This window comes from Anas platyrhynchos, chromosome 2, assembly GCF_047663525.1.
Source record: "Anas platyrhynchos isolate ZD024472 breed Pekin duck chromosome 2, IASCAAS_PekinDuck_T2T, whole genome shotgun sequence".
Lineage (NCBI taxonomy): Eukaryota > Metazoa > Chordata > Aves > Anseriformes > Anatidae > Anas > Anas platyrhynchos.
The window spans coordinates 44346634-44373766 of NC_092588.1; the positions used below are offsets into that span (position 1 = coordinate 44346634).

Below are 27133 nucleotides of genomic sequence, written 5' to 3' on the forward strand. Positions count from 1 at the left end.
TGCCGGGGCGGGGCGGCCCGGGCGCCACCTGCCCCCTCCCCGCCGCCTCTCTCCACCCACCCGCGGCTACTTGGGGCGCCCCTCGACGGGCTGCCTCCATTTTCCCCCGCCGGGCGGCCGGAGGAGGTGACCCCGCGGCGGAGGGCGGTGGTGGCGGAGGCAGCGGCCATGTCGCGGGGCAGCGGCGCGGTGGCGCGGCTGATGGCGCTGCTGGTGAGTCCGGGCCACGACGGGGGGGTCCCCTTCCAGCCGAGTGGGGCTAGGGCTGGGGGCTGAGACCGAGGTTACGGAGGGAACAGCGGCGGCGACCGGCCCCGGTGCCGCGGGGGCTCGGGGCGAGCTCTCCCCGTCGGGGCTGCGCAGCCCGCCCGCCGTCTGTCGCGGGTTCCCGAAACCCGATTTGTGCTGCTGGGTGAGGGCGATCCCCGGGAGGAGGGAAAAGGAGAGGAACCCCGCGGAAAGGAAGCGGGTGGGTTTTGTCGGGGCTCCCGGAGGGAGAGGAGGGCAGCGAGGAGTTCGTGTTGCTGTCGTCTTTTCGATCAGTCTGTGTGTGTAAGTTGCCTTACTCGTGTGAAGGGATCGTGCCCGGAGGCAACCATAAGTATCACTTACTGGAAATCTGCATTTCCTTAGAGGAACGGACACCAGATTCTTAAAAGTCCAGGACACGTAGATTTTTCCCTGCCCTCACTCCTTGTTGGCTGTTAGCCTTTAGACCTGCCGTCCTGGGCTAAAATCAAAGAGCATTTAGTAATGAACTGAGCCCAAAGAAAGCTTGATTCTTTTAATTTGGACTGATGGTTTCTAACTGTTTCCCTTCCTTGACATCCGAGGCACTGCTGTTCTGCCACTCACCCCAGCCTGGCAAAATGCCTGCGGAAGCCGGGCAGCCACTGCCCAGGCAAAGGTGAGGCTGGAGGGCAGGCCATGGACAAAGCCATTAATGTGGGTGAAAGTAGCTGCTTCTGTGAGCGTCAGTCTAGAGTCACTTTTGTCTTAAAGTATGCAAAGGAGGCACTGATAATTTCAAAACCTTAGGAAATCATTGAAAAGCAAAACTAGTTGAAAGACAATGTCATCCAATAGCATCTTCTACATCAGAAGCGTTGAGAACTGCAAGTTCTTGCTCTCCCGGTTTTTCCTAGAAGCATCTGTTGGTTGGCCACGCTTCCTCCCTGCCTGTGGGCTATGTCCCCATGATGTTGGTCCCGGGGGCCTTGCAGAAGTCCCGACAGCTTTCTCTCTGTCCTTGCTTCCAACCCCTTACCAGAAAAGTCCAGGTGTGCCGGGCGATGTCCCATAGGGTTGGAACTGGCTTGGATCATGTCCAGGGCACACACCCAGAGCTGTGGCCCTGCCATGTAGACACAGCTATCAAGGGTCATTAGACTGGTAGGTGGCGGGTAAGCATTGTGTCTGCAAGAGATGACATCTTAGAAAGCTTTCTGTATTTGAGATAATAGTTGAGAAAGATGTGTGAGTTTTATTGGGCAAGTGTTTTTTTCCTCTGAATGTCTTCTCAGATTGTACCTCATGATGTTTGAGATGTTCATGTTATGCTGGATATGATGAAGTTCAGTCCAGAATATGTGAAATTACTGTTGTAATATCACTGCCAGTTGCAATTACTTCTCAAAAGTCAAGTTAGATAAAGAAAAAAACAAATACAGGATTCTTTGTTTTAGAAAGAGCAAAGGTGAGGCAATTTCAAGCAGCCTAGTTTCTATTCCCCCAAAATGCAAAAAATTTTTCAAGCATCTGTGGACTGATTAAACAGCAAAACATTGTTAAAAAAAATGCTATGGTGAGTTATGATAGCAGGTGTGAAATATAAAAGACCTGATATTTCTTCCATCCTGTTCAACTAAAGAGGTATATTATTTCAGAGACCATCAGAAGAAATTGAATTAGTCCAGGAGAGACTAAGGGAAAACAAAAAAAATGTAATCTAAATTTATGATTTATGATTCTTGAAGTGAGACCAAAGAACTGGGATTCTTTAGTCTAGGAAAAAGAAAGTAAGATGCATGTTAAGTTTTCCGATATATAAAAGGTAATCGTGATGAAAGGGGAATTGCATTGTTCCCAGAGTGGGGAGAACACTGCAGAGAGCGAGATTCAGTTTGAGATTACGAAATCCCAGTATAGATGTTTGAGTTTGTTACAGTAAATGGACGTGCAGTGGATGCAGAGTGCACCTACATGGTTGGATCAAATTCTGCTTTTGAAGCAAGTCTCCAGAGTGTGTCAATCTGATTTGTTTGGGCTGAAATTGTGCTGGGAGATGCCTCCATCTACTCCATGGGTGTTTGGTCTGTGGTATCAGGCTAATTCTAGTCTGAAGTAAAACCCACGAAGTGCGTGTTGTGTACTGTTGAATTCTCAGCAGCAACTGCTGCCATCTCCATCACTAGTTCTTAGGAGTAGGTTAAACAGTTGTCAGGAAGCAAGGAAGCAGGTGGGTGTAGCTCATTCGTGCCCCAGAGCAGGGAGATGGACCAGGAGATAACCTCTGATGTCCCTTCAGCCTGCTTCTATAAGTATTCATGCTCTCCACTTGCCCATGGTCTTCAGCACCAAACTGACTGAGAGAATGTGCAAGATCCAAATCTCGTAACACCCAATATACGTGACAGGACCACATTTATAGGACTCCATGCTTCACAGCAAAGCAAATACAGGCACATACCTTCTTGCTTACTCAGTCTGTACCTTTACTGTGTAAATGAAGCTGCATATTCAAAATCTGTCCCGTTAGTCACTTCCTTGACTATACATGAACATGCATTTGTGCAAGAGCAGCCTTGTGCTCCCTACACATGTCCGTCGCTCCCCTCTTTTCCCCTATCCCCTCTCCCATTCCAGCTGCTTTCCTGTTGGGTTTCATTCCATTTTTATTACTTCAGGCATCGGGTTTTCTGACTCATTTTCTTTAATAATCCAGTTGTCTTTTGCCAATACCTTCTCAGGTCTGCGTCATCAGATTTCATCAGTAGATGTCTGCTTTTTTATGTGCTGAGGCTATGATTGACACCAAGTGACAGACAGGGTTTTCTTAATAAGCCATTTAATAGAAGGCAGCTCTAGGATACTAAAAAAGGGAAATTCAAAATTCAGGACCTGTTGGTTATGTGTCTTTTCAATTTTTCTTGAAAAGAAAATCATTTTAAAATACTTTTCCACATTTTAAAATTCATGGATCTTTTACAAATTTTCAATGAAAGTGCAGGATACCTTTATATATTTCTTCCACATGTATTCATGTATCTCACAAATAAAACTGCTATTCTTAAACACCTTTTGTAGCTCTCTTTGAAGTTCCTGAGGAGATTCTCCATGGACTGTGGAACATAGATTGAAAATTACAAATGCAAAAGTATCTTTTAGTCCCTTAACAATAACGCAGAATACTTTGAGACTGTTTTATTCCTAAGCAAACGTATTGATTTTTACCTTGAGTTATCTTAATGAAAGGCTTTCTGTTTCTAATGACTAACGTGATTTTTTCCACTTTGTTGGTATGCTCTCCTTTAAAGTTATCTCAGTGAAAGACCTGCTTATTTGTAAACTTCAGACACTTCAGTTTACACTGTGATTCTCAGGCTTCTGGTACAAGGAAACTTCTTGCCTGGCGCCTCTTGTCTCTGTTCAGCCTCTTTCCTTTCAATTTATCTATAAGAGCAAACAAGGATGTTCAAATTGACATCTTGACAACCTTTCAAAAAGAGTTATAGCTCCTGTTGGAAAACCTTGACTAGAAACCAAAGTTCTCTTGTCACCCATTGTCTTGCTGGTAACACTCTCATTAATCATAAATTTTAAAAACTCATATGACTAATAAGATTAAGAATATTAATGGAAATGATGCGATGGAAGGTGTGAGTTCCTTACAATTCATTATGGAGTTTACTGCTTGCTGATTTTTGTCTTCAGGATATATGGGCATATACACTGGGAAAATTGCCATTTTAAAAATAGATTTATTGTGCAAGTTGAAACAGCAGTCTGCTGCTTTTCCCACTTTGTCCACTGCTGTGCTGCATTGTGTGGGAACAGGATAACATCAAGGCTATCATCAAGGTAGCAATCAGGGTGAGTCAGAAGGGATGAACAGTCAGCAGTCTGGAAAACTTCTCTTCTGGAAGAGAAAAAGAAATATTCACTGACTGACTTCAATGGGAAATCACCTTTTATGAGCCTCCTTTTCCTTAGGCCTTAAGATCAATAATAATCAGTTGAAAAAAATTGCTAAAAGTAGGTAGATATAATAGTGCTGAGGACAATAAAAGTATTTGCTTGTCTAGTTGGAGGCCCGTAACGAGCTGAGTACCCCAGGGGTCAGTACTGGGTCCAGTCCTGTTCAACATCTTCAGTAATAGTCTGGGTGGTGGGCTAGAGTGCACCTCAGTAAATTCGCAGATGGCACAAAACTGGGGGGAGCAGCTGACTCAGCAGAGAGCCATGCTGCCATCCAGGGGGACCTCGACAGGCTGGAGCACTGGGCCAACAGGAACCTTCTACAGTTCAGCAAGAAGTGTTGAGTCCTGCAGCTTGGGAGGAACAGTCCCAGGCACCAGGACATGCCGAGGGCACCCGGCTAGAAAGCAGCTCTGCAGAGAAGGACCTGAGAGTCCTGGCTGACACCAAGTTGAACATGAGCCATCAGTGTGCCCTTGCTGCTAACAAGGCTAACAGTGTTCTTGGCTGCAGCAGGCAAAGCATTGCCAGTGGGTTGAAGAAGGTGATCTTTCCCTTCTACTCGGCATTGCTGAGGCTGCACCTGGAGTGCTGTGTCCACTTCTGGGTTTCTTAGTTCAAAAGAGACCTGGACACACATACTGGGTAGAATCCAGTGCAGGGACACAAAAATGGTGAAGGCACCTGAGTATCTCTCCTACAAGGAGAAGCTGAGAGAGTTGAGCTTCAGCCAGGAGAAGAGGAAGCTCAGGGGGGATCTCATCAATGGCTGTAAATACCTGAAGGGAGGGTGCAATGGTAATAGATCCAGGCTCTTTTCACTGGTGCTCCCTGCCAGGACAAGAGACGGTGGGCACCAGCTGGAACAGAAGAGGTTCCATCTAAACATCAGGAAGCACTTCTGGGCTATGTGGATGGAGCACAGGTTGCCCAGAGAAGCTGTGGAGATCCTTGGAGATCTTTGAAAGCCACCTGGATATGGTCCTGGACAACCTGGTCCTGGTCCTGAGTGGCCCTGCTTGGGCAAGGGGGTTGGTCCAGGTGACCTCCAGAGGTCCCTTCCACCCCCAGCCGTCCTGTAATGCTGTGATCTACTTACACAAAGCTCAAAAGCTGTTTGTTGATTTCATCTGCCATAATAACCTACTTTTTATCCTTGGTGTTTCAAAATGCTACATTTTTGCCACATTAAAAAAATTTTGTAACTTGCAGAGAGTCTCTGGGATGGATGTAAACATAGGGGCTCTGAGAATTCAGTGGAGGCTCTAGTTGCTTACATCTAGCATGAGGCAACAAACTTGGTGTTTGAGGGTGTGTGTAGCTATACTGGACTATTAGTGGAAGAAGAGGTGGATACTGCCAGTACTGAATGTTGTCACATAATGGTTTGTATTTGCTTGCTAGCATTCACATCTCAGTGTTGGTTATGTAGGAGATGGATGTATGCCAATCATTCTCCCAAATTACATGCGTAAAGCCTACTTGGGGTGAATCTAGACCATACTCTGTTAGGAAAATCATCACTGGAAAAATTATCATCTGACATCTGATCACAGGCTGTCAGAAATTCTTTTGTTCTCTGTCTCTCAGACTCAGTAAGCCAAAAGACATCAGTGCTGGCATGCAGATAATGCAACTGGAGAAAAACAAAGTCTGTGCTAGAAGTTTAACTATAGCTGCAAAATATGTCCTGCTGTCATGATTTACACAGAACTTACAGTGATCTTAGGCAAGCAAGGTATTTTAAAACTTGAATAAAAACTATATTAACTCAATGAGTCTATTTGTTTCTTGATCCCTTATACAGACGTAGATGTTTGGGAAACTGTATAATGTGTTTTGTGATGCACAATGTTATAGCAAGAGAAGTTTGAAGTAAAGGAGCTGTGTCTGTCATTGATACTTCAGCAGATATTTTGTTATGTCCTTGATTTTAAATATTTAACCCATTTTGTTCTTGTATGTGGGTGGTAACCCACCACAGCCTGGATAATCCATGATTTGCCCAGAAGAGAGATTTTCTTCAGGGTACTCCTGGCAACCAACACTCACTGCAATCTATGGAAAATTCCCATCATTTTGTAATGCTGAAGGATTACTCAATGCTTTAAAAGAAAATAAAAAAAGTTGTTGTTTAAAAAAGTCTATTTAAAAAGCCTGACTGCTTATCTGCTTACTGCAGGGAGAAAAGTGCAAAACATTTATTTGTGCTAAATTTTATAATTGTAGTGTATGCTTTTAATGGGAGTGCTTATGGGTAAATTTTTCAGAAGCCATTATTAGTAAATAGTGATTGATAGAGATCGGGTTTCTTATTCTTTATGGCTTTGCTTAGGTTGTAAGTTAGGTTTACTTCTGCTAAAGTGACATGGAATTAATAATGGTTATTGTAACTTTCTTTTCAGATCTGTTTGAATTATGGAAGTGGACTCCATTGGAAGGTAGGAAATAATGAAAACCTGTTTTTCTTTATCAGTGCCTGAAGAAGTATTCTCTGATCAAAGAGCAAGGGTCAAAGATATGCTTTACTTCAGTTGATAGGTACCTCGGGTTTTACCCATTTTTTCTGAAAAATGAAAACTGTATAAGGGGTAGCGAAATGAAAGCAGAAATGTAAGAATAGGGCCAATTCTACATCCATCAAACTGAGTGACATTCAACTTCAGGAAACTTTACTTAAAATGTTACGTCTGTAGATTATTTTATTTTTTTTTAACTATCCATAAATGAAATCAACTGCAATGGTACGGAAGGTATTCAGTATGGATCTGGAAACCAACAGACACAGCCAGGACTAAGCTGGGCATAAGGAAGAGGGGTTTCAGTGACAATGAGGCTGAGAAAGGATAGCTGAGACAGTGGACAGCTAATACATGAGCATGTTGTAGGATCATGTATTAGAGAGGGGGCAAATATTGGTATTTGTATTGATAGGATGCCAAATGGTATAATGAGGCAGAAGTGGTGGGTTTTAGCAGCCGTAATGGCAAACCTCTTCCTATATCTGGTGACAAGCACTTAAATCAGCCAGAACAATATATTTTCACCAAACTCTGGCCATGGGAATATGCTCATATATTTAAAGCCTGTTTTTTATACATCTGTGTTGATGAAAAGATTACTATACTTTTTCTATTCCAACAACTTGAGGAACATACAGCTTTTAAATTGTGGCTCTAGAGGCTAACACTGCTCCATGATTTCAAAGGCACTAGCTATTGAATGAATCTGTAGTCTCCTTGGAAGAAAATGAATGGTAAGGTCAGCATGTGTTTTGGGCAGGCAGAATGCCCAGGTTACGCAAAAGCTATTCAAAGGTCTGGGCTACAGCAGCAACAAAGCATTCATCATAAATGGCTAGATGTTATGCTGATGTTCGACCTTGTTTTTTTGCAGGTTTATGATCGAAGTGGCCGGAGTGGCATGTTGTCTCATCCCAACAGCCTTGTTAGACAGAAGCGAGAATGGACAGTCCCTCCAGCTTTCATACGGGAAGAGGAAGACAATTCATACAGGAATCCAATTGCTAGAGTAAGCTTGGAAAAGAGATAAACACAGAATACACAAAAAATAGAGATGAAAATGTAGAATAAGGATGTGACTGTCCTAAACACAGACACAAATATTTATTGAATTTTAATGAACTATTGAATCTCAGTAGAATGTTGGCACATTTCTTTCGCTTTCCTTCTTTCAGATGAGTTACTCTGAAGCCTGATTTGGCTCAGTCTCTCATCTGTTCCCAGCCAACAATTTTCATAATACTTTTCATAATACAAGAATCTTTGAGTTTGTTTTTTTTCACTCCATCACCCCTACTCAGCTATGGTTGAAGTTGGCAAGTGGTTCCTAAAACTGCTGGTGTACATGGTTGTATAGAAATCATGTACGTATTTGGATAGAAAGCTGTACATGCAGCATGATTATATATGCCTAATTTTTTTTAAGAAAGTAGACTAAAAATAACCGAGGTGTCAGTCCTGTAGTGGCACGCTGATACACATTTGGTTTAGCACTAGTTTTGAAACCTGAATTCACCACAGCGGTCACTTCAGCATATATATTGACTGCAGATGGTAGTAGGCTGTTATCCTCTGTGGGGACTGACCCTTGATGGTGATGCAGGTGCAATGAAATGTGCTTCTCCAGATGTTTCATGTAGGTCAGGTATTTGGTGAGAGCAGAGGAAAGGTATAATCTCTAGTCTATGCAGCCCCTTCAGTCCTGGTCCCACTCCCTGTTTCATTTTCAGGCTTTACTCAAATAACTTTAACCTCCTCTGCTGAACTCATTGTTCCAGACTCTTAATATGTTTGTTTTTTTTTTTTTCCTCCATGGTCTTTTTCCATGTTTTATTTGTCCCCATCCATTTAAGCAGCCAGTTTCCTCCTTTTTCCCTCACTCCAGCTTTTTATCTTAACTCAGTGCTTTTCTAGCCTTTCCAGTCAGTCTTCCTTATGCTTGTATGCTGTCCAGCTCTCTTTTGTCCAAGCAGTCCCAATTGTCTCCTACAGACCTCTCCAGTCCATGGATCCCAGCTGTTGCCATACCCATTATGCTCATCTCCCCAGACTAGTCCCTCAGACAAACTAGTTAACTCTTCCTGCATTCATCTCAACATGTTTACCCTCAAAGGAATGTAGGAAAACTGCATTTAATGTTAATTTTTGTTTGTTATGAAAATAGCTAAAATATTTTCTCTGTGTTTTTCAATGCGGTTTTATTTATCAAAGGCTATTTACATTCCTCCTAGATACATTCTGATCGTGAAGATGCAGGGATAGTGGTAACTTATACTATATCTGGTCAAGGAGTAACAGAACCTCCTTATGGATTATTTGTTATCGATGGAAAGACTGGGAACCTGAACATAACAGGAAAGGTTGACAGAGAAAAGACGCCAATGCTGTTTGTAAGTTGAATAATAACCTTTTCGTTATATGTGCTCTTAGGCATTTTTTAATTTATTTTGTTTAAATTTGTTAACTTCAAGTAGTTTTAACATTTCTGAACATTTATATATGTGCATATAAGTATGTTATGTTAGTGCTAATATTTTTGTTATATATAGTATATATTTCTTTATATTTATCTTCTGTATATGCATTCAATGCTGAAGAGCTCATTAAAGAGGTCAAGACTGGAGGCAGTCCACGCTGCAGTGACTATGCCCTGGTTGAGTTTGTGATCTTGGTAAATATGGGCCTGGCAAAGAGCAAAGTCAGGACCCTGACCTTTTGAAGAATGAACTTCAAGCTGTTTAAAGACCTGGTGGATGAGTTCCCCTGTAACACTGTCCTTAGGGACAAAGGGGCTGAACAGAGCTAGCAATTCTTTAGGGATGTTTTCCTTAGAGCACAAGAACTTTACAGCCCCCTTTGTAAGAAAGTGGGCAGGGAGGGCAGACAACTGGTGTGGCTGAGCAAGGACCTGCTAGTCAGATGGAGGTGCAAGAAGGAAATGCACAGGCAGTGGAAGCAGGGACACATGGCCTGGGAAGAGCACAGGGATGCTGTGTGGATGTGCAGGGATGGGATCAGGAAAGACAAGGCACAAATGGAACTGAGCTTGGTAAGGAATGCCAATAGCAGGGAGGGATTCTATAGGAACATTGCTCAGAAAAGAAGGGCCAAGGAGAGTGTGACCCCTCTGATGCATGTAAAGGGTGAACTGGTAACAACAGACACGGAGAAGGCCGAGGTACTCAACAACTTCTTTGCCTCGGTCTTCACTGACTGTCAGGCTTCCCACGTCTCTCATTGTCCTGAACCTGTAGATGAGGGCTGGGGGAGCAAAGTCCCACCCACTGTAAGTGAAGAGCAGGTTCGAGACCATCTGATGAAACTAAAAAAGTACACATCTATGGGGCCTGATGACATGCATCCAAGGGTCCTGAAGCAATTGGCTGACCCAGTTTCCAAGCCTCTCTCCATCATATTTGAAAAGTCGTGGCAGTGAGACAAAGTCCCTGGTGACTAGAAAAAGGGAAACATCACTCCCATTTTTTAAAAAGGGTAGAAAGGAAGACCTGGGGAACTACAGACTGGTGATCCTCGCCCCTGTGCTTGGGAAGATCATGAGATCATGGAACCGATCCTCCTGGAAGCAATGTCAAGACAAATGCAAGACAAAGAGGTGATCTGAGACAGCCAGCACAGGTTCACCAAGAGTAAATCAAGCCTGACCAATCTGGTGGCCTTCTGTGATGGAATGACTGTTACCAGTTGACAAGAGAAGACCAACCGATGTCATCTACCTGGACTTCTGTAAGGCCTTTGACATGGTCCTACATGACATCCTGGTCTCCATATTGGAGAGATGGGTTTGATGGGTGGACCATTCAGTGAATAAGCAGTTGGCTTGAAGATTGCACCCAGAGAGTGGTGGTCAATGGCTCTATGTCCAGGTGGAGGCTGGTGATGAGTGGTGTCCCTCAGGGATCTGTCTTTGGACCCGTGCTGTTTAATATCTTCATCAATGACATAGTAGGATTGACCACACCAAACAGCAAGTTTGCTGAAGACACCAACCTGAGTGGTGCAGTTGATACAACAGAAGGAAGGGATGCCATCCAAAGGGATGAGAAGTTTGAGAAGTGGTCCCATGTGAACCTAACAAGGTTCAACAAGTCCAAGTGCAAGGTGCTGTACCTGGGCTGGAGCAATCCCAAACACAAGCACAGACAGGGATAAGAAGTTGTTGAGAGCAGCTCTGTGGAAAAGGACTTGGGGGTTCTGGTGGATAAAAAGCTCAACATGAGCCAGCAGTGCGTGCTTGTAGCCCAGAATGTCAACTGTGTCCTGGGCTGCATCAAGAGAGGAACAACAGATTAAGGAAGGTGATTGTGTGCCTCTGCTCTGCCCTTGTGTCCTGGAGTGCTACATCCAGGTCTGGGGCCCCCAGCACAAGAAGGATGTGGGGCTGTTAGAGCAGGTCCAGAGGAGGGCCACAAAGGTGATCAGAGGGTGGAGCACCTCTCCTATGAAGAAAGGCTGAGAGAGGTGGGGCTGCTCAGCCTGGAGAAGAGAAGGCTTCGGGGTGACCTCATTGTGGCTTTTCAGTACTTAAAGGAGGGGGCTTATAGAAAAGATGGAGAGTGACTTCTTGCTCAATCAGATAATGACAGGACAAGGGGGATTTTTTCTAAACTAAAAGAGGGGAGATTTAGATTAGAGGTTAGGAGGAATTTCTTCACTTAGAGGGTGGTGAGGCACTGGCACAGGTTGTCCAGAGAGGTTGTGGATGCCCCGTCCCTGGAGGTGTTCAAGACCCAGGATAGATGAGGCTCTGAGCAACCTGATCTAGTGGGTCACATCCCTGCCTATGGCAGGGGGGTTGGAACTAGATGATCTTTAAGGTCCCTTTCAACCCAAGACATTCTGAAATATATATATATACATATATATACACACAGTCACTTGTATTTCTTTATTGTTTATCTATTATTTCAGCTCAGAGGTCATGCATTAGATAAGAATGGAGAAAAACTGGAAGATCCAATAGACCTCCCAATTAAAATTCTGGACATAAATGACAATCCTCCAGTGTTTTCACATGAAGTTTTTGTTGGTTCAATTGAGGAATTAAGTGAAACAGGTAATATGTTCTTTAATTATTTTTTTAATTGTTTTTTTCCCAACTTATGCAAGGACATAAGTGAATGTAATTTTTGCAGCAGCGTATCTGAAGTAACAACAATGCATTCTGTGGCTTGTGTTGGACAGGTTATCCAAGTGTGATTGCAAGCTTTTATTCAGGGCTAAGCTGTGTGGTATGATGAAGGGAAAGTGGATGCATAAAGGCAAGAGAGAACAACACTTCCTCTTATGGCAACTTTTTGTGTCAAAGCTACCACTAACCACGGAACCTGAGTCCTTAAGTACAAACTGCATGGAAAATGTCATCTGGCCTGGCAATTCCAGGCCAGCTATTTGGGCTTTAGGAGATCCCAGTACAAGGACGTAGATATATTAGAATTATTAGAGTTATTAGGCCACAAAGATGATCAGAGGGCTGGAGCACCTCTCCTGTGAAGACAGGCTGAGGGAATTGGGGTTATTCAGCCTGAAGAAAAGGCTCCAGGGAGACCGCATAGCAGCCTTCTAGTACCTAAAGGGAGCCTACAGAAACACTGGGGAAAGATTCTGACAGGGTATGCAGTGATAAGACAAGGAGTAATGGCTTTAAACTAAAGAAGGGTAGATTTAGATGAGATATATGGAAGAAATTCTTCACTGTAGGGGTGGTAAGGCACTGGAACAGGCTGCCCAGACAAGCTGTGGATGCCCTGTCCCTGGAGGTGTTCAAGGCCAGGCTGGATGGGGCTTTGAGCAACCTGGTCTGGTGGGAGGTGTCCCTGTCCATCACAAGGGTGTCAGAATTAGATATCTTTAAGGTGTCTCCCAATCCAATGAATCTATGATTCTATGACTCAGCACTGCTGTGCTTAAAATAGCCCTTTGTCTATGGGCTGGAGAAGTACTTTGCTGTTCATAGCATATGATAGTGACCCAAACCTCAGAGAACAAGTTAATGGCAATTTTCCTGTTAATGACAGTAAACGTAAGAGGAGATCTTGAAGCAACAGACTGTTTCCCAGAGTAAAACATCCTAATAAATACCTGACATTGTGTCCATTTCAATGCCATGGTAATCCGAAGACAGAAATTACTGACCATCCATTTATGTGAGGTATTGAGTACCCTTGGCTCTCTTTCAAGTCAGTAGTAGCCATATGGTAAGCATCTCTCTGCCTGAATTGTAGTTAACATTCAAACCCAAGTACTGGCACTGAACACTGAAGTAGACCCCTTCCAAGAGGACAGTATCCTATGCCATGACTTACAAGGGGATTGCAGCATGGTGGCCACCATGTATTTTGAGTGAAGCTATTGGAGAACATCAGTCAAAACAGAGCAATTGTTTTTATTGGTGTTGGGGTGCAAAAGTCAGTACTGCTCCCTTTAGAATGATGTGAGGGGAAATGCAACTTACTTTCTAAAACATTTCTCTCTTCTCTGTACAGTATTGACAGTTTTCTGTCATATTTCTTAATCAGAACTCTATCAGAATTCGACCCATTGAACAGTTCTGGTGCATTGAATTCTGTGGGTTGCAGGTGTGTGTTGATAGTGTGATTTTGTTTGCTAAGTGACATACTTTTAACATGATGGATTTCAAGAATGCTTCTTCAGCTCTATTAAATAAATAAGTAAAGGCAAGGGCATTAAAGAATTGTGCAGGACGTCTGACAGCACTCTCTTATCTGTGACATTATAGTTAAATACTTGCCAGTGCAGCGCAGCATAACCAAATACTCAACTTTGTTTGCTTTTTTTCAGGTACAATTGTAATGAAGATAAATGCAACAGATGCAGATGAACCAAATAACCCGAATTCCAAAATTGCTTTCAGGATCATATCCCAAAACCCTAGTTCTGCATTCAGCATGGAAAAAGATACTGGAGAGGTTCGAGTAGCAACAATAAACCTTGACAGAGAGGTAAAAAAAAAAATAATAATAATTTATCAGTTAACAACATTCTTCTACTATTTGTTATATCACTTTTTTTTATTTCACCCCACTTGGGATAAAAGGACAATTTCTTGCCTGGCTGATGTGAATTTTGTGGGGACTGTGGGAGGGGCTGAGAGAAAGCTTTCATTCACCTTGTCACCTCCCTAGCAGTTCCAGCCCAATGGCTGTTGCTTTCTGACCTTCCTGTATATCCAAGGGATCATTTTGTTGCTGGTGAATGTGTGGCAAGGACAATCCAGATCACCACCTGCAGAGCTGCTGATTGCGTATAGAGTAGCCTGCTATGCAAATTTTGTTACAAAGATTAAGGATGGGTGCTGCTGTGAAACAGTGTTGAAAACCACTTATTACCTGCAGTTTTCCTTATGCTCGCATGTATTTTCACTGGCCAGCAGATGGTGATGTTTATGCTAGCATTCTGTATCTGAGGACAACATCTCTGAATCTAGCCCTGCCCTAACATGCAGATATGTTCCTGTCCCTGTTCATGGCCGATCAAATTTTGTCATTCTCCATTTGAGCACAGTCTAATTCTTTGAGGAAAATACAGAACTCAGAAATTCTTTTCTAAGCCTCAGCTCTACTGTAATAGAGACAGTTGTACGTGAGATTTAATACTGGCTAGAGAGATATTATAACTGGCTATTGCATGAGAGGGATGACCAAAATATGATGGCAATAATACCTCAAAGAAGAAAAAAAGCCTGTTTAAGCACTTCTTATTTTATTTATTTATTTTTTTTTTTAACAACAGACACAAAGTAGCTATTCTTTGGTGGTAGAAGCAAAAGATCTTGGTGGTGCATCAGGTGGAAATAAAGCAACATGTTCTTTAGAAATCAAGATTCTGGATGTCAACGACAACCTGCCTGTGGTTCAAGGTCATGCAGTAAGTACATTTATCACGATACTTGGATTGTTCCTATACCTGCTGGTATCTCATTGCTTAATAAGATGTTATGCAAACCTTCTTGCATTAATGAAGTAAATTGTGACATCTTTATAAAGAGGAGATTTTTTTTGATTGCAGTTTGAAGGAAGCATTGAAGAAAACAGAGCAAATGTGGAAATTATGCGAATAAAAGTGTTTGATAAAGATGAAGAGTTTTCTGATAATTGGCTGGCGAATTTTTCATTTGTTTCTGGTAATGAAGGTGGCTTTTTTCGTATAGTAACAGATACCAAAACAAATGAAGGAATTTTGACTCTTGTGAAGGTTAGTATATTCTTCAGAAAGTCTTCTACATACTAGAATAAATGATTCTTTTTAGTATAAATTGACACACAATTTATATGCAGTAAGTAAACTGTAAATTTACATGGTGGATATTCCTCCTTTGTCATACCTTTTGGTGCTCTATTCAATAATTCTGTACAAGATAATGATTTTGTCCAGCTTTGCCCTTAACTTTCCGTGAGATGGCAGATATATCCAGTGGGACAGAAGTCCCCAGACTTTCCTTGTTGTTGGGTAGCAGTGCTAGCACATACTCTGTAAGCTTTCTCACATTCTTGCTATCCTTGCTGGTCTCAGTTTAATTTTCTTTATTTCCCATGGCCACAGATAGACTCCTTATTTTACAAATTTCCGTGAAATTTTCACTGCTCTCTGATCCACAGGAACTGAAGATGCATAGTGCCCTACGTTTTCTTTTTTGCTGTGCTGGTTTTATCTGAAAATTTATAATTATTTTAAATGTGTATATGAATATTTTTATATATATACATATATATACATATACATATAGTATATATACATATATATATAAACATTACTGAAGTAACTGCATTGGTTGAAAAAAAATTGGAAGAGCAGAGTAATTCTGAGTACTGATTCACTGAAGGCAAAGACAGAATATACGTGTGGGACTCATTGCACCTTCTCTAAATTAGTTAAAATTGAATAACATCAAGTTATAACTATGGTGCCATCCATAAAAAATGAGATATGCACTCTTCAAGAGTTAAAGCTTTTTATATTGAGAGTAACATGTTAAACAACAGTTCTTTTCACTGTAGCATCCTTCACCAGTATTATTTAAATATTAAATGTCTGAATGTTTTCTGGGTATCAAATCCTATCAAATTCTGAGTTTTTCTTTGTTTGTTTTTGATTGCTCTAGGAACTAAACTATGAAGAAATGCAAAGCCTGAACTTGGGTGTTGTTGTTACAAACAAAGCAGAATTCCATAAGTCAATTAAAAACAGTTATAAAGCACAAACAATTCCCATCAAAATTAAAGTGATTAATGTGCGGGAAGGCCCTGTATTCCCCGGTGGCACAAAAATTATTACTGCAAGTGAGAGCCTGCGAGTAACCCAGATTATTGGACAGTATCAAGCACTTGATGAAGACACAGGAAAAGTAGCAACGAACATAAAGTAAGAGTCTTTTTATAACCATCATAACTGAGCATGTCACATCTTACTGAAAAATCTGGTAACTGAACTGAGATAATTTCCAAGGCAATCTGTTTTCTACTATGCACAATTTACACCTAAAAGAACATCTTCACCATGAGTATTCTATTATGCAGAAAGTTGTTGGCTTGAAAATCCTATCTGTTTTGTCATATATGGCGAGCCAAGAGTTCGTGCTGAAATTATCTGTGCTTGCTTGCCATTTGTCATGCCTTTCTGTTTTTGAGAGCATGTTTGCTCATTTGACTTCACTGACTGCAGAAACATTAGGAAGGAGTAGGCAGAAACACACAGAAATTGGACAAAAAGGGTGTTAGGGTAGATAAGTCCGCATGCACGTGCATGCAGCTGTGTTTAGATTTTTGAATCACAGCTCTTCAGCTAAAATCTTGAACTGCCATTTAGAAATGGTGTGGACTGGCAGAGGTGCATAACTAGACCTGGGTCCCTTTCCCCCATGCCTCTAATGCTGCCTCTTTGGGGTGGCTGCTGTTCTTCCAGTGCTGGGAGCAAGGTCGGGGGAAGGAGACCACCATGGCCAGCAGCAGGTTCCCCTCCTGCTTGGTTCTCACTCCCTGAACCTACCTTTTATAACACTGCCACACCTACATTCCTTAGGGAAAAGCAGGTTTCAACATTCAGGGGAGGTTTATAATCTTAGGTTAATAGTTCAAACCAATTACAGTGGCAGGAGCATTAGGCCTTGGCCTAGGGGGTTGGTCTCTGCTCTAAATGAAGAGCGAGCATAATGTGAAGCTGCTTTTTCTGGTGATGGTTGTTTTGATCTTTATAAATGTGTACATCTTTATATGTGATCTTAATCAGATACATCAAAGGAAGAGACGTAGCAAACTGGATCAACATAAATACAGTTACAGGTGAAATTCAACTTGCCAAAAGCCTTGATTACGAATCACAACATGTAGTAAACGGCACCTACACTTTCACCATGTTGGGTGTAACTACTGGTAAGTTTAGAGGGTTTTGTTTTTGTGCTGCTTGGTCAGATATATTTTGTTAATTTTCTGTTCATTTAGGACTTAGTTTGTCTTTCTATAACTACAGTTGGCTTAACCTCCCTATCTTTAACTGCCTAAAAGTTAGGCACCTAGTGCCATTTCCCATAGGCTCTGTATTTGGAGGAGAGACATGGGCAACTCTGTGAAATGGAATGAACCTTGGACTGGGTTCTTGGGATGCCTATTTCTCTTTGGCTGTCTGGAGGTGAACTGTTACAAGAAGTTCTGTAAAGATTTATATTGACAGGAAAATCCCCTGTTAAGGTGGAAAATACCTGCTTCTCACTATGATAATGGGCAGATTTCAGAGTCTTAAATTTTCTGGAAAGCTAAGTGAGAAAGACTCTTCAATCTTCTTGTACATCTAATAAGAATTCTCTTTATAATCTGCATGTTATTGTGTAACTATACAAAAAAATGTTTTCTAAGATAGTAAAACTTCCCTTCAAAAGAATTTTGTCAACATGTTTCTTGACATTAAGAATGAAATATTGCTCCCATAAAATCTAGTGAGAGCACTTCCAACATGTTTCTCATTTCTTGAACTTATTTCAGAAGTGTTTGTGTTTTGGAAAATACTATTTTTATTTTAAGATGAAATTTCAGTACTTGTCAAATATTGATTTCATTTTTCATATTTTCTAACCTTAGATCTTCCTGCGAAAACAGTCACTGGCACAGTTGTTATTCAAGTTAAAGATGAGAATGATAACTGCCCAATTATTGAGAACCCAGTGCAGACTGTGTGTTCAGATGCAAAACTAATTGATGTAACAGCTAGTGATTTGGATAATTACCCCAACAGTGCTCCCTTCACTTTCACTATCATTGATGAGCCAGAAGGGACAGCAAAAAATTGGATAATTGCATACAGAAATGGTAAGAAAATATATTTTGAATTACTAGCAGTTCTCTGGAGTTGCATAGGAATGTTGCACTTTGCTAATTACAATCAAACTGACACTTTGGCTGATTCACACACACACACAACAACAACTACATACAAAGTCAGATGAGAAGATTCTTTGCCTATGTTCTGCTCTTGCTTGATGACCTCTGTATGTAGTAACCAGGATTTCACTGGTGGCATTGAGATTGAGGTACATTCCCATCTTCCCACAAAAAGCATGCAGTGTTGGAGGACGCTTTTCTTTAAAACTGAGCTAGGAGATATGGTTGTTAACTGGCTGTAGTTACTCCAACATCTTTTTAAAATAAAAATAAAAAAAGAAAAAAGGAAAAAATCCATCTGCAAAGTGTGGGTCTTGAAAAGAGGAAATACAGTGTAACCTGTCCAAGATTATCCAGTGCAGTAGAACATAATCATAAAAGTCTTTATTCTTATCAAGTAGTTCATGCTGTCCACAAAGCAGCATGAATTGTTAAATCATACTTAATTTTAATGAGTATTTCAAAATGAGATGAGCATTTTCTTCTTACATTCCTATTCATATAAACCTACGAAATACTTGGAAGGAAGATTGAAGGCACAAGAAGTTCTTTTTCTTAGATTCATTCTTATCATCCATAGTCCTACAGCATAACACTACAAAGCAGTCAGCAGAGTTGTCCCAGTCACAACTAAGGATAAAAAAGAAATCTTCTTACGTTTCCTTACACTGCTTGTAGCCAGACTAGCTGTAATTGTAGAGATCACAACTTTTCAAAACAGGTTGGTGTTCCACAGCTGGGATTATCTGGGCATCTCTTGCCTAGTCCTGTCCTCAACATGGGGCAGCTGCAGGATTAGTATTGGTTAGTATTCTGGCTACCTGGTCTCTGCCAGTGGCCTACAACAGATTAATCTCCTAAAGACTGACAGTGTCTTAGGGGAATTCAGACTTTAGCTGTCTGGATGAAGTGAAGATTAGTGCTATGTAAGCAGCTGGGTAGTCTTACATGATGGGTCTGCTGGTGTGAAGCTCTTCCATAGTTAACTGAGACTGCAAGTGAGCAGGGCTGCTTTGTTACCACATGAATTACTTGATAAGAGCACACATGCTGTACCAGCAGCTCTGAATTTAAGGTGATTGCATTGGGAGGTCCTAACTGGAGGGGACTTGTTGGGATTTTGAGAACGTTTACAGGACTTAACTTTTTGTTCACTTTTTTCTTGTGTGCTTTTTTTCTTCTTTCTTTAACCACACCATTCTGACTCAGACACCAGTGTGCAGCTGGTCCCCCAGAACCTGAAGGTGGGCAGATCTGAAGTTCCTCTCTTAATACGGGATTTCCAAGGGTTGAGCTGCGCTCAGCGGCAGTCCCTGCAACTGACTGTTTGTACGTGTGCAGCTGATGGTGGATGCAAAGACAAACTTATTTCCAATGCGTCAGTGGGCCTGGGACCAGGAGCAGTTGCACTAATCATCTTGGCGTTTTTACTTCTGCTGCGTAAGTAATTGTTTCACGTTATCTCAGAAGAACTATGAATATGTTGCGCAAGGCACCAAGGAAGAAACTGTCCCACTCCCAGGTTTTATCATCTTGAGTAAACTCCTAGTCTGTGTGAAGTCATGGCAAATCTCCAGTTAATTTTGGTGACATCGACATTTCACACTCAAAGCATTTCAAGCTGTGCGTTTTGAAATGAATATGTACAATTTTAATATTTGTTTATGATGCCATAATAACAAGGGAGAAGCACTAAGGGATCCTTTTAGTGTTTCCCACACTTACCTCTGTGAACCCTAACTTCCCACTTAAACTGCAGCACTCTCTCAATGCTTATCGCCCTCATTACAGACCCAGATCTGGTTCCTTACTCTGAGTAGCAAATGAAGTTGTTCTTTGGTAAGACAACACAGCAGCTCAAAAATAAGAAATACCTGTAATCATATTACGGCCATATATATACCAGTGCTGCACTTGAAATGGCAATAGTTCGTTGCTTGTATTGGCAGCAATCTAGCAAGACAAAATTAATTCCACAGGAAGATGTTTTCCTCTTGAAACTGGATTATTTTGAGCCCCTCAGGTAATGCTGAAGGCGTGTCATAGGATTGGTGAGGTGAAATCCATATAAGTTTTGTCTCGATCTAGCAGTAACAGAACAGGAGGAGTTGGAAATGCTGAGGTTGTACAATGGTATTTGGGGGCTGGTTTTGCTATATGAGATCTTCAATAGAAGTTTAGATAAATACCTGCATGTGGTTATCTGCAGAAGTGACAGGTTAATTAACAGTTTACTATTCAGGAAACCATTCTGGCACGTGTTTCTAGGAAATAACCTTGAATGTTTAGGAATTTGTCTGCAGTCTTTATTAGCCCTCATGATCATGAACTCATTAAAGATAGATTTCTATATAGGAGCTGATCAGACTTTAGCATTTGCTGTTACTCTGCTTTGACCCTAATCTTCCCATAAGTAATGTCAGACTGATGTTTCCCTGCAGTTCTTCCACTGCTATTGCTGTTGTGTCCATGTGGCTCGGGAGCAAAGGGATTTGCTGCAATACCAGACTGCAGTGAAGAGATGTTGCGTAAATGGAACAGCGAAGGAGCAGCTCCTGAAGAGAAGGCATGTTTCCCTAATAGCATTTCTCTTTGATTTCCATCCAACTGTTCAGTTTTGCACTTGGCATCTCCTCCACATTATGGGCTGATGTTTCAAACCTGCACAGCAGATTTTAACTACACATGAGCATTAATTAAAGTTAACCCTATCAGGCTCAATGAAGGATGCTTGGAAGGTGAATTCCAGCAGCAGCTCTAGAAAATACCAACTGTAGTGCTTAAATTCCAGAGTAAAGGCAAAGCAATCAAGCAAACGCTGATAGTATCTGAGCATAAGATAGAAGTGTGGGAAAAGCATCCATGCTATAAAGAGTGAAGTATTTGCATCTGCAAGCATGGAATGTTTTCTGCCTATTTGGGAGTAAAGCAGTGAAAGAACAGGTTGTAAAGCTTAGCTTCCCATCACTGGTTTAAATTTGCAGGTTGCATTTTAAATTACTTCCTTGTGTGTTTCTCTTCTTAAACAAAGCAAAACTCTTACTGAAGAAAAGGGGGGAAGGGAGAGAAAAAAACATCCAATATACAGAAAGAACAGTGAATGCAAAACATGTTTGCTCTTTCTTGTTATCCTACACAACCCAAAAAAACAAAACGCATGACACTGTCCTGCTTTTGCACAATAATGAAGAAACAAGTAAAAGACTTTGATTTGGGCACAGAAAATTCATGATGAAAAATGACAAACTTTAGAGGGAAGCCAAACTGCTAGAAAAGACGAAAAGGCCAGGTAACTCCATGGACAAAGCAGGCAATGCACACTTCCCCAAAGCTGGGCATAGTCTTTTTTTGGAACAGCTGAATGCCCTGGAGATTTGCAGCCTTCCTCCCCAGCCCCTTTCACTCCCAACCCTTTCAGTTTTAAGAAAACAAAAACCTATAGAAACACTTCTGTGATCCTCCTTGGGAACACAGTCATGGAAGCTGCACCCTCTTTCAGGAGGCCCTTTGCAGCAACATGTATAAGTGCAAATTCAAACATGTAAGACAGCACCCTCCCAGGTCCCACCCAGCCCTGCTGCTGGTTTGGTGAGTTCCGTGTGCTAGACAGCCCAGCTTTAATGTCACATCCTAATTTGTGTTGTTCATGCAGCCATTGCAAAGCATCATCCCACCCACTGCACTGGGGAACTCTAAAGGAGTGACTGCTGGAGCAGCAGCAGCAGGAGCGGCAGCAGGAGCAGCAACAGGAGCAGCAGCAGCAGGAGGAGGAATGAGTGCAGAGGAAGCTGCAGCATGCGGAGGCAGCTCTGCCTCTAATGTAAGAGGGCATTGCAGCATCGTTACCAGGGAAGGATGGGAAGAGCAAAGACATCTCCTTTCTGGTGCTGATTACCATGCCAGAGCTGCAGCAGCTGGAGCTGTTGAAGGCATGGCAGCTGGAGAAGGCAACGTGGTAGCAGCTGGAAGAGGCATGGCAATGGGAACTGCAGGAGCCATGAATGAAGAATTTTTAAGAGACTACTTCAATGACGTAAGCATATGACCTGAGAATAACAGTATACTGAGATTTACACTTAGGACTGTGAAATGCCATTTATGTTGTTACAAACACAGACAAATAGGTTTGTGTATGTGTAAACAATCCCAATAATGGTCAATGTTGTGTGCATGTGGGTGGAGGCATTAAGGATTTGGGTGTTAGGCTCACGTGTAGGATGTAGACCTTGACAATGCTCAGTTTTGTAGCATCTTAGGTTGTTCACCAAATCTCCAATGGCAAGACCCTTCTCTCAAAGCTTGAGATCCAGAATATTCACCAGTGACCAAGGAGCTCCTTGTCCAGGAAGAAGCCATGAAGCAGATGATGTGATAGAAACCTCAGAGATTTGAGCACATGAAATTGTCCTGTAGGGAGGCACCGATGACTCTTCATGAGTCACAGCTGTAGACCTTATCATGGAGCAAGTTTTTGAAAGATAAGCCACAAAAGTCAAATGGTAGAGGGTGGGTCTCCGTATTCAAAATAGCTGATGAAGCAGTGCTGGATTTGTCTGCACAATAGCTTGGGTGAAAGAAGCTTTATCAGAAGCATAGGAGCACATGTTGCAACCCCTTTTCTGAATTATTTTTTTGTTATCTAATCATTGAACAATAGGATAATCCTATTCAATGCAGCTATGCTTCTTTTGTAACACCCATCATAAGTCCTTAGGTTGGTGAGCTACCTATAGGGAAAACTCCACTTCCATAAGCCAAAGAGTGTAAAGATCATCCATCACCTCTACAAATAGAACATTTTCATTCTCTACAGCTGGCTGACAATGGGGCCGTGCAGGGGAGTAGCTGTACAGGTTTGAATCACATCTAGGTGGTTAATCAACGGAAGGACTTGTGCATCTCCTGCGTGCTCCAGCTACTGGTTTTCTGGGTGAACAGACACAACAGTAGCAATTCTGCTTTCCTGCTGCTCTTTTTGCTTCTGAATGTTAAGGCATACTTAGAGCATAGCTGCCTGCTGAATTCCTGTAGGAGGGCTTAGTAAAGGTTATATATACTATGAGAGGCTAAAAGGTTAGTTAAGATTCTACTCCTCTGGGAGGCTAAAGTACCTCAGAAACAGAAGGAAAAGAAAAAGGAAAAAAAGAAGAAAAAAAAATAGACAGATATCCAAACTGTGTAGTTCAGGTGTGTGCTGATTTCTGTCAAAGCATCTCTGGTTATGTGCCTGCTTCCAGGATCAAATGCAGATAAACATACAGAATCAATTTGGATCTGGATATGTACCCCATTACACAGATGCCTGAGCTGATAGGCACTCCAGAATTTCAAATGCGGCAGAAGAGTGGTTCTGAGCACAAGCCAGTAACCATATTATGTAAAGCTGGTTCAGCAGGCCCAGAGGATTTGGCTATCTTCAATCCTGGAACTGCAGCTGGTGCAAGAGCATACGAAGATAATTGTGCTAGCATCAGCAGCAGCCCTATTGCAGACACTGCTCTCAGACTGGGCTGGCCCTGGAAGCAATAAAGTCTGAACCCAAAAGCCCACCTTGTTCCAAAATGGTCTGCGTAGATCCAGTTTATATGCTGGACCATGTGTCCATGCATGCCAAACCATTTAACTTGGTGATTTGTTTGCTGTTTGATTCTTTGGGTGTGATCCTGCAGGCTACACAAGTGAGAAGAGCCATGGCAGGTGATGACATGTCAGCATGTACTAATGTGTTTAAATGTGAGGATACTCTCAGGCATGGTTTTGGTACTCTCACACAAAGACCTAGTTATAGATGAAGTTCATTCACTCAACCAAAATACACGTAATATCTTTGTCTGTTTGTGAGGACAGAATAGTACCGTAAACAGTAGTCTGGGAGGAAATAGTAGGAGATGGTGATATACCTGAGGCTTTCAATTTAATTCCAAAGTGCTCTGTGTTGTGTTTTTTTTTGTTTGTTTGTTTTTTTGTTTTTTTGTTTTTCTCATACTGTTAAGTTCAGGCTAACTTCAAAAAAAGCAAAAAGCAGTTCTAGTACTGTCCTTAGATCGTTTACAGTTGCTGTGGGTTCAGTTAAATTTTATTATGATCCTTTTGACCAACCATGCCTGATTTTTTTCAAATTTACTGTCTGAAAGTGCCATTAATGATCTTTTGCTTGCTTTTGCTTCCTGTCTTCAGAAAGCTGTCTCTTTTGCGGAAGAAGATGAAGCCCAAGCTGCAAGGGACTGTCTCCTGGTCTATTCCCAGGGGGAGTCTGGCTCCCCCCATGGCTCCATCGGCTGCTGCAGCTTTATTGAGGGCGACTTTGATGACCACTTTCTTGATGATTTAGGAGATAAATTTAAGACTCTAGCAGAAATATGCATAGGTAGACACATCGACATGAAAGATGGTAGCTCCAGGAATGAATCTGCTTTCGGCGTTCATGATGCAAGCTCACGGCTCTTAAATCAGCAAAAAGCTTTCAGCTCCAAACAAGCATTCTCCTCGGGCAGCCACTTCTCGTCCGTCCCGCCAGCACAGGCAGGTGGTGGCATGGGACAAGAGGCTGTGTCCCAGGAGGTGGTCACGGAGACAACCTTCTCGTCACGGTCTGGGCAGCATGACGTCTGTCCCCATCCCACATCCTACGCGGAGACCAATGTCACCATGACGGAAACATCCTATTCTGCAGGGGGCCCTGCCCACCCAGCTACTGTTTTTATAGATCCCCAGTTTTCAGAGAACGTGGTGGTGACAGAGAGGGTGCTGGCCCCTGCATCAAGCTTGCAGGGAATGGTGGAAATCCCTGACCTGCCCTCTGGAAGCAACGTGGTGGTTACGGAAAGGATGGTGAAGTCAGAGGGCCCTAGGGCAGGAACCATGACGGTTCAAGACCTCACCGACTCAAAGTACGTGGTGGTGAGGGAGCGAGAGAGGGTGCTCGTGCCTGCTGGCGAGCAGGGCTCGCTGAGCTTCCCTGCCTTGTCTGAGGGGCAGAGCGTGGTGGTAAACGAGAAGGTCCTCACAACTTCAGGGGGGGCAGGCAGAGCTGAGCGGGCAGACGGTGCCAGCGCAGGAAGGCAAGAGCACGTGCTGATCACGGACTCCCTGCTGAACCAGGTAGGCTCAGCTGTGGAGGGGGCACCTCCTGCCAGCTCCACGCTGAGCAAGTCCTCCAGGGTCACCAAGTACAGCACAGTGCAGTACACCCGCTCCTAAGCGTGGTGCCTATATTTCAGCATGCATCTCACTTTGGGCTTTATCTTGAGACCTGGATTTGTTGGTGCTTTAAGAATGGTGTGGACTTGGGTGTGGTGGCTTCTATCAATGATTGCATCCAAGAAGATAGCAAAGAAGTCTGCTGTTAGCACAGAACATTGGTGACAAAGCTTTGGAAGTGCAAAGGTGCAGGAAATGTTTATTTTTGTTGTTTGCTATTTTTGTAACTATTTTGCTATATATATGTTATTTTTATTATGTGGTTAGTGTAATAATACCACAGAACAAAGCTGCATATTATGGGAAAGCAGAAAAAGTCTAAACTCTAGCAAAGCACAAGTTAGGTTTCTAAGCTGTTGTTTAGTCTATGCTAAAGTCCTCCTCCCAGGGGGGCACCGATTTCTCACCATGTTTTTCACCATGTTTTCCATCTGTTACCTTGTGGAGTAGGGCAGCTCCCCTTAGCTGCAGCTGTGGGTCTCTGCACCCTCGTGAATTCATAGGAAACTTAAGAAATCCCTCCTTCCTGACAAGCCTGAATCACCAAAGTCCTTACAGCAGTGGTGTGTTGATCTCCTGGAGGGTTGTTCAAACTTCGGGTTATCAGCATCTGTACCTTAAGCAATCAGTACTTGCTGTCTTTAACCTCTGTACTAATATGCAAGTAACAAAAAGAGCTGAGAACTGCTTTTTTTTTGTTGTTGTTGTTTTGGCACCTGAGTGTAAAAATTCCATTATGTGTTGCAGATGTAGACTGACATGGAAAAGTAAGCATTTGTATCATTCAGATTTTTCACTGACTCCAAATTAGTTATTTAATAATTAATGAGAAACAGCCAAAACTTACTTTGGCTTTACAGCCAGATTCATTCAGTGGCTTTTGCTAGCAGAGTTTATGGCCCTTAGGAATTTGTTGGATCTGATTTACAAGTGCAATTAATAGATTTCAATTCTATCTGTGAAATCTCAGATAGAAGCAGAGGAATGCAGCCTAATGTATGTTGTGCTGACTCCAGCATCAGAACTCCTGTGGCCTTAGCAGTGCCATGCAATGGTAGCTTTCATTAGCTCCAACAAGAATATAGAAATCTCTATACAATTCTGCAACACTTAATGTTATTTCTCTTTCCATGAAGTCTGTGTGGTGAAATGGAAAGAGAGTACTGTACTGTTTGGCACTATGTATATATGCACATGTAAATATTTATTTTTATGCAGGTTGAAACATTTTAAAGTGACTTTTATAGGAAAAAACAAGCATACACAAGTTCATGTTTTGTCAGAGTGGAAAGTGTGTTAGATCAGATACTAGTACTGTGTGTATCTCATACCTGTAAAATCAGCAAGCTAGTCATACGGTAATGCAAAGCCCATGGACCTGTGGAGCTTTCCAGCTGTCTCCATCTCTGCTGGATTTTTCATGCAGGCTACGTTTTCCATTGATATGTTTTGCCTTTGACTAGAAACACTTTCAGTGTTTTTTGTTTGAGAGTATTTTGTTTGAAGGGTAAGGTGATTCAAACACATAAACATAAGTCAGAAACATGGCTATGCTCAGCAGGGTGCACATAAGCATGGGCTGTTACAGTACATGGAGGAGTACTTACAAGCAAATCAGATGATGAGCTTGCTTAGACCTGTTGCTTATTTCTCTCTCAAACTGTTTTTAAATTATAAGTCTTTACTTTTAAGCAAGCATACAGTTTTAAGTGGTGACCATTTTTTCCAACAATTAGAGGAAGTGAATTTCTGTATTTTTATGCAATCTGAAATAAAGAACTGTACTGCATTTTTTTCTATTCTTTA

General features: G+C 42.1%; 1 protein-coding gene across 1 annotated transcript; it reads left to right on the forward strand.

The window, feature by feature from the left end:
- Nucleotides 1–20: 20 nt before the first annotated feature.
- Nucleotides 21–27133, forward strand: DSG2 (desmoglein 2). Its single transcript, XM_027452182.3, has 15 exons — nucleotides 21–213; nucleotides 6603–6638; nucleotides 7594–7728; nucleotides 8951–9109; nucleotides 11649–11793; nucleotides 13539–13699; nucleotides 14490–14624; nucleotides 14766–14951; nucleotides 15859–16118; nucleotides 16983–17125; nucleotides 17828–18055; nucleotides 19337–19567; nucleotides 20569–20693; nucleotides 21780–22160; nucleotides 24305–27133. Exons 1-15 carry the CDS (start codon nucleotides 169–171, stop codon nucleotides 25325–25327), a joined length of 3393 nt encoding a protein of 1130 aa, XP_027307983.3. The 5' UTR covers nucleotides 21–168; the 3' UTR covers nucleotides 25328–27133.